This window comes from Amia ocellicauda, chromosome 5 (genome assembly GCF_036373705.1).
Source record: "Amia ocellicauda isolate fAmiCal2 chromosome 5, fAmiCal2.hap1, whole genome shotgun sequence".
Taxonomy (NCBI): Eukaryota; Metazoa; Chordata; class Actinopteri; order Amiiformes; family Amiidae; genus Amia; species Amia ocellicauda.
The window spans coordinates 29,913,605-29,927,827 of record NC_089854.1 but is presented as its reverse complement, the minus strand read 5'-3'; the positions used below and the strand labels follow the sequence as shown (position 1 = coordinate 29,927,827).

Below are 14,223 nucleotides of genomic sequence, written 5' to 3'. Positions count from 1 at the left end.
CGTAAGCATAATAATTAAATTGGTCAGTGTTCTGCAGATGTGTGAAAAACCTCTGTTTTCTAGGCAGATTGAAAAAGCTGGTGGTACTGTGGCCACTTTATGGTCTAATTAGGAGGGCGTGTTGAATTGGTACAGTTTGAATTGGTCTGTGGTTCTCATGCTTATAAACAAGGGGAAGAAAAAAAACAACACTCATTGCAAAATGTATTATTTTTGTGAAACCAACATTTATTTTGGATTCCCTTTGATTGCACAGTGTTGCACTTGTACACTGGGATTTCAGAGTGGGAGGGTGAAAAAAAAACAAGAATAAATAAAAATAAACAGTGCAGTAAACAGAAATATCTATTGTTTGTGTGAGTTTGCATTGAAAGATGAGCAATCGGACCTCTTTCACAGTTCCTTTGTAAGCGTAAATTCAAACTGTTTATTGCAGATGATCATGTGTCTCATCAGAGGGGCTTCCTTTCTTTTAATGTTGATTTTCTTAGTTTGATTCTTAGTTCTTTTACTTTTGTACAAACACATTTGACAGCAGCTGATTATAGGGATATAACCTTTTATAAAGGAAATCCTGACACACAAATGTACTGCTTTCCAATACAGATTAAAAATAAATACTTTAATTTAGTAATGAGAAACCACACAACCTAACATTTTGAGGATGGGAAAATACAAGCTGTCTTCCTTCAGCTTTAATGGTGTCGAAGACCGAAATAATGATCACAGTTCAGGATGGGACAGTCACTGAACTCCACGCTGTAGTCGTAGTAAAGTTTTGCGTGAAAAGGTGATTCTTCGGGGCCTCCAATGAAGCCACACTCTTCAAGAGACTGACCAGGAGGGAGGACGGACTCCTGTGAGTAGGTTTTGTCCCTGAAAATGTTTAGTTGGGTGCTTTCAATCCCAACCTGTTCTCGGATCCTTTTTATGAGGCTGTACACTTTGATGCTGGAGGGAACCACTTCTTCAAAATTCCCAGGGTGGCATTTAACGTTATCAAACGTTATCAGCCTGAGATTCAGAAGAAGGAACCTGTAAATGGAGGATGTGTATAAAAAAAAATTAAAAATAAACCTATGGCACTTGTATCTCAGCAGAAATATAAATATTAAAGTTATCCTGTACAGATATGATTTACAATGTTTTTGCAAAGCTTGAGAACCATCAAAAAATAACTCAAAAGCTAAATGCCAGCCATACTTTGGTTAACCTCCTGTGTATGCTGTCCAAAAATAATACCCAGTTGTTTCAACATTGCCTTGCAAAAGTATTCATCCCCCTTGGTGTTTTTCCTATTTTGTTGCGTTACAACCTGTAATTTAAATGGATTTTTATTTGGATTTCATGCAATGGACAAAATAGTCCAAATTGATTAAGTGAAATGAAAAAAATAACTTGTTTTAAAAAAAATAAAAAAAATAAAAAACAGAAAAGTGGTGCATTCATATGTATTCACCGCCTTTGCTATGAAGCCCCTAAATAAGATTTGGTGCAACCAATTACCTTCAGAAGTCACATAATTAGTTAAAGTGCACCTGTGTGCAATCTAAGTGTCACATGATCTCAGTATATATACACCTGTTCTGAAAGGCTCCAGAGTCTGCAACACCACTGAGCAAGTGGCACCACCAAGCAAGCGGCACCATGAAGACCAAGGAGCTCACCAAACAGGTCAGGGACAAAGCTGTGGAGAAGTACGGATCAGGGTTTGGTTATAAAAAAATATCCGAAACTTTGAACATCCCACAGAGCACCATTAAATCCATTATTAAAAAATGGAAAGAAAATGGTACCACAACAAACCTACCAAGAGAGGATCGCCCACCAGAACTCACGCACCAGGCAAGGAGGGCATTAATCAGAGAGGCAACAAAGAGACCAAAGATAACTCTGAAGGAGCTGCAAAGCTCCACAGCGGAGATTGGAGTATCTGTCCATAGGATCTCTTCAACCGTACACTCCACAGAGCTGGGCTTTATGGAAGAATGGCAAGAAAGAAGCCATTGCTTAAATAAAAAAAATAAGCAAACATGTTTGCTGCTCACCAAAGATTCCCCAAACATATGGAAGAAGGTACTCTGGTCAGACTAAAATTGAGCTTTTTGGTCATCAAGGAAAGTGCAATGTCTGGCGCAAACCCAACACCTCTCATGACCCCGAGAACACCACCCATCATTCCTTCAATTCTGACCAGTTTCCCAGTCCCTGCCGATGAAAAATCATCCCCACAGCATGATGCTGCCACCACCATGCTTCCCAGGGACTGGGAAACTGGTCAGAATTGAAGGAATGATGGATGGCACTAAATACAAGGAAATTCTTTAGGGAAACCTGTTTCAGTCTTCCAGAGATTTGAGACTGGGACAGAGGTTCACCTTCCAGCAGGACAATGACCCTAAGCATACTGCTAAAGCAATGGTTTAAGGGGAAACATTTAAATGTCTTGGAATGGCCTAGTCAAAGCCCAGACCTCAATCCAATTGAGAATCTGTGGTATGACCTAAAGATTGCTGCACACCAGCGGAACCCATCCAACTTGAAGGAGCTGGAGCAGTTTTGCCTTGAAGAATGGGCAAAAATCCCAGTGGCTAGATGTGCCAAGCTTATAGAGACATACCCCAAGACACTTGCAGCTGTAATTGCTGCAAAAGGTGGCTCTACAAAGTATTGAGTTTGGGGGGGTGAATAGTTATGCTATTCAAGTTTTCTTTTATTTTGCATCTTCAAAGTGGTAGGCATGTTGTGTAAATCAAATGATACAAACCCCCAAAAAAACAATTTTAATTCCAGGTTGTAAGGCAACAAAACAGGAAAAATGCCAAGGGGAATGAATACTTTCACGAGGCACTGTATGTAGAGAACTCATGTCAGCCAAATGCTTGTTTATTCTGAGAACTGATGCCTGTCTGAAATAAACACACAAAAAAGTGTTCTCTGGTGTTGGGTGAAAAACTACCATTTTCATCAGTTTGGCAGTAAATTATAAGAACTACTTAATAATAATGTATAATAATATACTCCTTCTTTACCCATATTTCTTTATGCAGTACCTTTCTTTGCCAATGCGCGGTGGTTTCCAGAGTCCTAGTTGACAAATAGCACAGATTTCTAGCTTGTCTTTAGTGATGACTAAATGCTTAGCTGCTTCTTCATTGAGCGCTCTTTTGATTCCTCCTCCTCCTTCTTTTTCTTCTACTATTCCTTCTTCATCATTCTCATTTTCCTCCAGCTCCTCCTCTTCCCCATCTTCATCATGTACTTTTTGATTTTCCATTCTTAAAAGAGACATGAAAATAACCCTCCCTTGCAAGAAGCTGATTGTCAATAGGAGTGCAAATGTCTCCGAAAGTTCAGTTAAAGCTAGCAATTAGAAATTCTCCAGTAACCAGCAGGTGAGAACTCAGACACTAGCAGTCAAATTTGCCTGTACTGTCATTTCTACCAGATGTCATTGTAGAAAACCATGCCATAATCAGTGACTTTCCTTCCCAGGAAAATCTTCCTTTTTCTATTGCTCTCCTTACTGTGAATATTAAAATGCATTTACTTTTATTTCTGATAAGAATTTATTCTGATTTGTGAAATCAAAGTTTGGAAATGCAGCCATCCTAATTTTGATCCTGGTTTTTAAAATCACGGTTTATCATTCTGGATAATTAGCGCAGAAAGCATAACATATTTAAACAAAATATTGATCCCTTCCCCATAGTTACAGTTGTTGTCTTAGAAACGGCAATTTAATGAAAAGGGAAAAATAAATATTTGAAAAACAATCTGCATGATTACCATATCGGATATGTTATTCGATCTTTGTTGATCAACATGGATTGTTGACGCAAGCTTATCCTGTTACCTTGCTTTCTGTAGGCTGGTTCCTATCTCAACATAGTCGATCTTCCCGCTGTCCTTTTGATCGAGTAGTTTTGTCAGCGTGTGGAGCTGGAATTCTACACAGGGGATTTTCAGATCTCTCATGCCTTGGAGAGAGCCAATAGAGATGTCTTAAAGACAGTTAAACTGAGCTGTCTCTCCCAAATTACTCAATTGTCCATGTTAAAAAAATGCCAGAATACCCAGCTTTAATTTAATGTTTTTTCACATGCAGTGCCAAAAGCAATTTAACGTCTTATAAATGTTTAGTTTCTTTGTCTGTTTGCTGAATGTCAGTTTCAGTTCTTCCTGAAGACTTTGGAATTGCTTTGGAGGTCTGAATTTAACACATGTGCTGAAGGGTAATCCATTAATGAAACTGGGTCCTGGAGGCATATTTAAATTAAAATGAAAATACCCAATTCAACCACTAATTCACTACTAATTTTAAAGCTCCCAGTATTACGCGCTTGAACAAGTCAAAGTCCAATGGATTTAGTTAAAACCCCTGTTTGCGTTAATATGACCCTGGCCCCAGACTTTCAGACAGCATGCTTAAGTAGAAACCTGCCATATGGCCCTGCCTGTGGAGTGACTTTTTCTGTTTGGTTTTTTAATTATTATTATTACTGTGGTTGGGCTGCTTAAATTCCTGCATGTCTAAAATTAAATGAGACAGATAAACATTGCCTTAAGCCAGTGGTCCCCAACAGGTCGATCGCGACCTACCAGTCGATCACGGGACCTCTCTGAGGGGCTCGCCAAACGATTTAGAAAATACAAGCAAAATACCGCCACCCACCCCCCCCGAACCCGGGACAAAGTACCGTCCATCAGCACAACCCACACCCCCCCCGGGACCGGAGATCGCCACAGAGATCCTTACAATAAGTAGCTCTCATGATAAAAAGGCCATTGAAATGTAGGTCACAAAAGCTGTCCCTGATTGCATTAGTTCCCTTTTAAGTAATAAAATTGCATCTTTTTGATGAGAAGCACCCATTGGAACAAAATAAACAAAATCATGCATTGAATTGACTGTTGTTACCACAGGTGTTTTGTGTGTTAAACATAATATCTGTTCCGATTAGCCCAAACTATGAGTCAAAGGGCCAAGGGGGGGTTAATTCAGTAACAGGATTTTGTATAAAAGAAAGATCTTTCTGTCTTTCACAAAAATATTACATAAATAAATGAAAAGGTGCATATAACTATAACACCAATACTCTCCTCCTTTGATAGGAACTTAAAATAACTAAAAAGAGACGGGAAAGGCAAAGGAAATGATGATTACCATGCCTAACGTCTTCAGGGCTCAGCAGTCCGGTGCCGCTCTTATCATAGCAGCTGAAGAGCTCTATTATCTCTCGGTGATGCTTCGCAAGCCAGAAGGCCATGCGATCCAAGAACTGCTTGTACTCCTCTCTGTTTGACTGGAAGTCCTTGCTGGCTTTCTCCAGCTCTGCCTTGGATAAAACATACAGCAGGAAAATCACTTTTCATCCACTAGTAGTAATAGAAACAATTCTATAGGATCAAAAACTAGCTAATGTTATTTTTGATGGTTAAATGAATGGTCATGAATTGTTCAATAAGTTTTGGTTACTTCTTTTCACTGCATTTTTGTGTCTTGGTGATGTCATCTCAGGCTGGATTTTTAAGACACTAATAACTAGTTTTACAGATGTGGATTAGCACTAATCTCTGACTACCCTACCCAAATAACAATGGTTTATCCTAGACTAGTACTAATCTATTGAATCAGTACTAAAAATGTAGGAAGTCTTAATAAACACTTTAATGTAACATTGTACCTCAATTATATATTTAACTGGGGTACATGTTACAGTGAAGTGTTTATTACAGTATTACCATGATCTGGCATGCTTATTTTATTTTTGTTATTATTTATTAACTAAAAAAACTACCATTTTCTTTTCTTCTTTAGTTAATTTGAGCTTCTTTTTCTTCTTCTTCTTCTTTTTGACAATCCCCTGATCACTGGGTTGCTGAAGGACTGCATTGTTACAGTCCTCAGTGGTCATCTGCAGTTCTCCTGTGGTGTCCAGTTCATCACCGCTAAGGCAAAAAATGTATTTCATGAAATATCCATTGAACTTTCAGAAACCCATTAAGCCCACAGTGGCTTACTTTTGTAATATTTAACACGCCTATGATAAACTCAAGCTGATACAATACACTAATTAAATAGATTTAATGTAACAGTTATGTACATTTTTCTACTATGGTACTATAACTGAATATCTACTGAATTAATCTATATCCATTTATCTATCTATTCATAGACTATGTTAAGAAATGCATAGGCTGCTTGTCATTTGCAGCTGTGCGTGTTTCATTTAAACATTTAAAAACTACCTCACAAAAGCAATAACAAAACATAATAAAACAAAAACACAGGTGTTTTTATGCTTCGTAGATTTATTACAGGTTCACTCCATGAGAACCTCGAGGTCTTAGCTTTGAGGGATATAAGAAAATGGAAGAAGAGAGTCATTCCTGATTGAAGCTCTACTCATCTTCCAGACACAGGAAATCACATCTGTGTGATCAAGGGACATGGACTCCAGGGGTCTCATTTGCTGGGGAACATTAGCTTATATTCACTAAAGCCAGGCCCCACCAGGAGACAACAAGAACAGGGTTTCTGTGAGGAGCACTGCACTGGCAACCCAGGACTTCGGGAATTTAGAGGATCAATAGCAAACACCGAAAAGCACACAGGTTGAGACTTTACTAATCAATTAGTTATTTCAAATTATCCACTGACCAGATCCCAAATTGTATTTTTTGCTAGCTTTCTCAAACTTTTTCAGACACTTATTTTTTCAGACACTTATTTTTTTTTAAACCACCAGGGGTGTGGGAATCACAGCCAGTCTTGTTACAAGAAGAGAATGTAGCTGTTGGAGACGGGGTTTTCTCTGTCCTGTTGGTCACGATTTCATCACTAGAAACCAACTCCCTCGTTTTTAAAATGTGAGATGTAAAAGGGATCACTCTCCTATTGAAATTTTCGAATGCACATAGTTGTTCTGAACCCAGATCACGTATGAGGACACAAACACTGTCATCAATCATTTTTAAATATGTTGGGGTTTTGGGTCACATTTACTTACAAGTTAATTGCCAAGCAGTTGATATACTGAAGCTCTGTGTGAGTTTCCCTCATCAGGAGCCCTGCACACCCCTTAATTTCCTTTCATTGTACCATATAGCGCACCGATTAACCACACTTTCACTGCTATTTTACAGTTGTTCAGAACCTACTGTTTAAAAAGGAAAACAGTTGCCTGGCTCATTCTTTTGTACTGGGACAAAGCCATTCCAGGCTTAGTGCTTTATGAAAAACGCCCACATTTCCTAATTTGATGAGCTTGTTTCTCTGTTCAAGGCCCATCCGAGCGGATTAATGTATTTCCTGCTCAGCAGGTATACTTTAATGCTGGATGATCCATGCACAAGTGACTGAGGATTCAGGGTATTTTTGTAGTTCAAAGGAAAATGGGCTTGCTCTTTCCAAAATGCATGTGAATCATGACCACAGTGACAGAGGCAGACGAATGATAATCTGAAACATCTTGCCTGTTGTATCCCTTCAGTGCATTCTTTGGTATGACTCCTAAAATAAATGTAATTTTACAAAACAGAAATCCCTGTTTTCAATATTTTACAAACATATTGTAGCCACTAAATAAGACTTAAAGAAAAGGCTTATAATATATTAATTTTCCAGAGCACACAAACCCCAAATCAGTAGCTGGGATTTTGTGTGTGTGTGTTTGTTTATTGTCATTGGGCTTCAAACAGAATGATTACAAGGTTTGAGGGTGTCCAGTGAACACCATTACTATTTGCTGTGTAGAGTTCAGTGTATTGAAATATTGCACCTCAACACATAATCCTAAATCTACCCCTTATCCTAAATTCTAGGTCCATAGTTTTAGGTTTGACTATAATAACACACATAGGCCTATGTATTTATTATAATTTAAAGAGCAGGACAGACAGTTGAGAAAATGTAAATCCTCTATCTATCCAAACAGCAGTCAGAGCACATTGAAATGCTCAGATTGCCCAACAATCGGTCTAACCCTTCCTGGCCTTGGAGCTATAGATATGATATGACAATTGAGCTGCCAAGTCCATTAGTTTACCCAGTAATGCAAAAATATCTGATGGCCTTCTGATTTAGTGACACTGATACTGTGACCTTCAGATAATCTAAAGCAGATTTAAAACTGCTATCTGCATCCAGAAATGTAATCATGCCATGTCCTTTACTATAATACTTTTGAAAGATGTTAAATACAAATAATACTATTTTGCAGAAAAAAAGAGACCTGCATGTATACACACATGAGAAATAAATAAAATGTGAAGATAGGCATTAACACAACAAGGCACAGTGCTTTTTTGGAATAATAGTATTTTTTACATCCAGCAATTTTGGGAATTAATGAGTAAACGGAGTCTTATATATTACAGGGGTTCTCAAACTGGGGTCCGCAAAATATTAGGGGAAAAAAATAAAATCTCACAGCAGTGCAATGCCTAACATGACAGATGCATATAATCACAATTACTTAAAGTGGTGCATGTACGGAAACATAGTACAGTAAGAGTTACTAACATTTAGGACAGTAAGTACCCAGTCACCGCTGGGGAGACAGAATGGGATTTTAATGTTGCCCTAACTGAATTAACTAAATTAACATATAAATTAAGCATTACACCTGTACAACTCCATACACAGGAAAAATAATTACAATTATTTAAGAAAAATCATTAACATTTTTGTAAATATGTCATTTTTTACATTTTATTAATAATTAATATCACCCTAATAATTTTCACTCCAGATCAGGTTAGAAAAAAAAATCAAAAAGATTAATTAAATTTTTCATATTAACAAATACTTACATTAAAAAAAAAAAAAAAATTCAAAAGCAACTTTAAAATTGTGTCCAATCTCACCGGTTACAATGGAAACAGTGGAAAGCCTACAAATAAGAATCAGATACATAAATAAATGCTTTTTGACAGGAGCTCAATGATGTCAGTCCGACACGTATTTGGCGGGTGGAGGTAGAAGATATTACTAGTGAGAGTGAAGATTAAGAACAATGGATAAGTATTTAAAACGTCCATATACGGTTAGTTGTGCTGAAGGCTGTGACAATGCCGAGTCCAGTAAAAAGCAAAAGAACAGAAAGTTTGAATACAATTACATTGATTTTGGTTTTATGGAATTTAGTGATGGGCGGCCGCAATACATAGTATGCTTGCAAATTCTGTCAAATGAAGCAATGAAACCTGCAAAGCTGAAATGACATCTCACAATAAGGCAATAATCCAGAGACTTTTTCAAAAGAAAGAAAGAAGAATACAACAGAAAACTCAAATGACAAACATTTATAACGGTTCCAGAAAAAGCTCTGAAAGCATCCTTCTTTACAGCACTTTGGATTGCAAAGAGTAAAAAGGCCCATACTATTGGAGAAGAATGGATTCTTCCAGCTGCAGTAGAAATGTGCAAAGTGATGGCTGGCGAAGATGCATTAAGGACACTGAAGGGCATACCACTTTTTAATGACACAGTAAGTAGGAGAATTGAAGAGCTTGAGTGATTTGAAATACCAGCTCACAGAAAGGCTACATATGTGTGAGCAGTTTGCAATTCAGCTTGATGAGACAATAGATGTTGGTAATGCAGCACAATTGTTAGTTTATGAAAGCTGAATCTCTAAACTGGGATTGAATCTCTTACATGCTGTTCTAAATGCAGTTGTGACAGTTGTGAATTTTGTGAAGTCCAGGCCTTTGGATTCACGCCCGTTTTCAAAGTGGTGTTCCGAAACGGGTGCTGAATATGACAATTTGTTGTTTCACACAGAGATGCGTTGGTGATCTCACGGCAGAGTGATGGAGAGTTTTTTAACTTTGCAAAGAGCTGCTGGGATTTATTCTGTGCATAATCCTACACTTGCCACAAACTTTTCTGACACGCTATGGATCACAAAGCTTGCATAACTCACAAACATGTTTAACTTGTTGAATGCCCTGAACCTATCCACACAAGGGGGCAATGCAACCATACTTGAGGTGAGTGTCAAGATTGCATCATTTATGAAGAAACTAGACATTGGGAAAACAAGACTGATCAATGCAATCTCCGATATGTTTCCTCAACTGACGGAATTCCTGGATACCAACAGCATGACAATTGACTGTGTGAGAGACACTATTTTTGCTCACCTTTCAACTTTGGCAGAGTACTTCAGCGTACCCAGTCTTAGTAAAAGAAGCCATGGAAGTGCTGCTACCTTTCCCAACAACATACATATGTGAAGAATCATTCTCTGCTTTGGCAGCTATGAAGACAAAGCTCAGGTCCCGACTAGTGGAGAATGACTTGCGAGTTTGCTTGTCAACCATCACACCAAGGATAGACAGACTCTGCAATAAGAAGAAGGCCCACCCATCTCACTGACATCTACAGTATCTGTAAGTGCTACTGTATGGACTTTTTTCTTTAAGCATTATTAACAGTATGTGTTTACATTTTATATACTTTTGTCAGTCAGTTTCTCAGTTGGGGGTCCGTGATTAATGTTGCATTTAAAAGGGTACATCAACCAAAAAGTTTGAGATCCCCTGTTATATGAAATGAAACAAACAAACAGGCAATGTATTGTTAAAAGAAACTGGACGAATGCTCTCTTTCAACTTTCAGTGGCAGAAACACTGTCTTATATTGCCCTCTTCTGGAAAAAAGTATGTAGGTACTCGTTTAATTATATATATATATATATATATATATATATATATATATATATATATATATATATATATACACACACACACACACTGATCAGCCATAACATTATGACCACCTGCCTAATATTGTGTAGGTCCCCCTTTTGCAGCCAAAACAGCCCTGACCCGTCGAGGCATGGACTCCACTAGACCTCTGAAGGTGTTCTGTGGTATCTGGCACCAAGACGTTAGCAGCAGATCCTTCAAGTCCTGTAAGCTGATCCTCCATGGATCGGACTTGTTTGTCCAGCACATCCCACAGATGCTCAATTGGATTGAGATCTGGGGAATTTGGAGGCCAAGTCAACACCTTGTACTCGTGATTCATCAGACCAGGCCACCTTCTTCCATTGCTCCGTGGTCCAGTTCTGATTCTCACGTGCCCATTGTAGGCACTTTCGGTAGTGAACAGGGGTCAGCATGGGCACCCTGACTGGTCTGCGGCTACGCAGCCCCATACGCAACAAACTGCGATGCACTGTGTGTTCTGACACCTTTTTATCAGCATTAAGTTTTTCAGCAATTTGAGCTACAGTAGCTCGTCTGTTCGATCGGACCACACGGGCCAGCCTTCGCTCCCCACGTGCATCAATGAGCCTTGGCCGCCCATGACCTTGTCGCCGGTTCACCGCTTTTCCTACCTTGGACCACTTTTGATAGGTACTGACCACTGCAGACCGGGAACACCCCACAAGAGCTGTAGTTTTGGAGATGCTCTGACCCAGTCGTCTAGCCATCACAATCTGGCCCTTGTCAAAGTCGCTCAGATCCTTACGTTTGTCCATTTTTCCTGCTTCTAACACATCAACTTTGAGGACAAAATGTTCACTTGCTGCCTAATATATCCCACCCACTGACAGGTGCCATGATAACAAGATTATCAGTGTTATTCACTTCACCTGTCAGTGGTCATAATGTTAGGGATGATCGGTGTGTGATATATATATATATATATATATATATATATATATATATATATATATATATATATATATATACACACACACACATATATACACACACACACCCTGCTGAAAGGGTTTCTGACAGTATGAGAAATTGCTTTCCTACAAAACTATTCAACACCTTGTTCCATTTCTATAAAATCTCTGATTAAAGTCCAGGCTTGTATTGCTCCAATGTTTCACAACATAGATAATCAGTAAAGTATTTAACTAAAGTCTTTATAAGGATAACAGGGTAAGACTGAATACATATTGATCTTATTAATGATAGGAGCACCAGTTCCATAAAAAACAGTCTGTGATTAGGACACAATCACTCAGCTAATGAATAAATACATACATAATGTAACAGAAACCATACAATAATGCATGGATTCAGTATTATATTGTTAAATAGATTAAATCCCTCACGAAAAAGTATACTTATTTTATATAGTTCAAGTATATAAAGTACAGTATAAAAAATATTTGACATAGTCAATATACAAAACATACACATTGGACGTTACTGACTGTATAACCTATTTACTTAAACGGTTCACTTTTGTACTGAGAAAGTAAAATACATATACTGTCAACTCAGGATAGGCCTAATAACTTTAGTATATTTAATATAATGAAAGTATGCTTACAGTTCGGCTTAAATTGACTTCTTCTTGCATGGGATAACATTAAAAATAAGAAATAAAGAAAGAAGTCTCACTAATAAGTGTAAATAATCACCCTTGTCTTGTGCTTTGCTCTGGTGTTTCACTAACGGCTACGGATACACAATAAGATACAATGCACAATGTATTTACTTACATTTGTATAGGCTTTGATTTCTTCGGCATCATTTGTCTTCCTTACAATGTGATAAATGATATAAACACACCGGAGCGCAGCGCACGGACCCCGGAGCTCCGGCTGTCGTCACACGCGTAGCTATGGGAGGGCCTGGGCGCGTCCCTGTGCGCAGACTCCCGCAGCTCTGCGCAGATCTGCACAATTCCACCCATCCCATTGGTGGAGCAGCTGCGGGACCCCAGCCAGTTAATTCTGGAATACACGCATGATCTGTTCTGTTTCTGTTATTTGTGCTAGCAAATATTAACTAAAATATATAATTTTCTTTTCTTCTTTAGTTAATTTGAGCTTATTTTTCTTCTTGTTGTTGACGATCCCCTGATCACTGTGTCGCTGGAGGACTGTCAGTGCTCGTCTGCAGCTGTCCTGTGCTGTCCTCCTGCGCAGTGGCGCCCCCAGCTGTACGCCAAGGACCATAGCAGCATCAGAATTAGTATTTAAACTGTCTGTAATTGTAAATGTGTAAAGAAAGTATTTCTACGTTGTGAGAAAAATCAAATGCACTGTTTCTGTTACTGTACTAACACTAGTTATCGTGTGATCTGAAGTGTGGGTAGTTTTATTTTTTATTTTTTGATAAACACATTTCGGAGCAGTATTTGATCCCCTGCTGATTTTGTACGTTTGCCCACTGACAAAGAAATGATCAGTCTATAATTTTAATGGTAGGTGTATTTTAACAGTGAGAGACAGAATAACAACAACAAAATCCAGAAAAACACATTTCAAAAAAGTTATAAATTGATTTGCAAGTTAATGAGGGAAATAAGTATTTGACCCCTTCGACTTATTATTTGGTGGCAAAACCCTTGTTGGCAATCACAGAGGTCAGACATTTCTTGTAGTTGGCCACCAGGTTTGCACACATCTCAGCAGGGATTTTGTCCCACTCCTCTTTGCAGATCCTCTCCAAGTCATTAAGGTTTCGAGGCTGACGTTTGGCAACTCGAACCTTCAGCTCCCTCCACAGATTTTCTATGGGATTAAGGTCTGGAGACTGGCTCGGCCACTCCAGGACCTTAATATGCTTCTTCTTGAGCCACTCCTTTGTTGCCTTGGCTGTGTGTTTTGGGTCATTGTCATGCTGGAATACCCATCCACGACCCATTTTCAATGCCCTGGCTGAGGGAAGGAGGTTCTCACCCAAGATTTGAGTACATGGCCCCGTCCATCGTCCCTTTGATGCGGTGCAGTTGTCCTGTCCCCTTAGCAGAAAAACACCCCCAAAGTAAAATGTTTCCACCTCCATGTTTGACGGTGGGGATGGTGTTCTTGGGGTCATTCCTCCTCCTCCAAACACGGCGAGATGAATTGATGCCAAAGAGCTCGATTTTGGTCTTATCTGACCACAGCACTTTCACCCAGTTCTCCTCTGAATCATTCAGATGTTCATTGACAAACTTCAGACGGGCCTGTACATGTGCTTTCTTGAGCAGGGGGACCTTGCGGGCGCTGCAGGATTTCAGTCCTTCATGGCGTAGTGTGTTACCAATTGTTTTCTTGGTGACTATGGTCCCAGCTGCCTTGAGATCATTAACAAGATCCTCCCGTGTAGTTCTGGGCTGATTCCTCACCCTTCTCATGATCATTGAAACTCCACGAGGTGAGATCTTGCATGGAGCCCCAGACCGAGGGAGACTGACAGTTATTTTGTGTTTCTTCCATTTGCGAATAATCGCACCAACTGTTGTCACCTTCT

General features: G+C 39.0%; 1 protein-coding gene across 1 annotated transcript; it reads right to left on the bottom strand.

The window, feature by feature from the left end:
- Positions 1-207: 207 nt before the first annotated feature.
- LOC136750022 (uncharacterized) lies at positions 208-12,803 on the bottom strand. The gene is made up of 6 exons (XM_066704742.1): positions 12,483-12,803; positions 5,802-5,952; positions 5,168-5,339; positions 3,857-3,980; positions 3,054-3,278; positions 208-1,035 (listed from the first exon to the last, which is right to left on the bottom strand). The coding sequence occupies exons 1-6, from the start codon at positions 12,512-12,514 to the stop codon at positions 696-698; spliced, it is 1,044 nt and encodes a 347-aa protein (XP_066560839.1). The 5' UTR covers positions 12,515-12,803; the 3' UTR covers positions 208-695.
- Between the last annotated feature and the right edge of the window lie 1,420 nt (positions 12,804-14,223).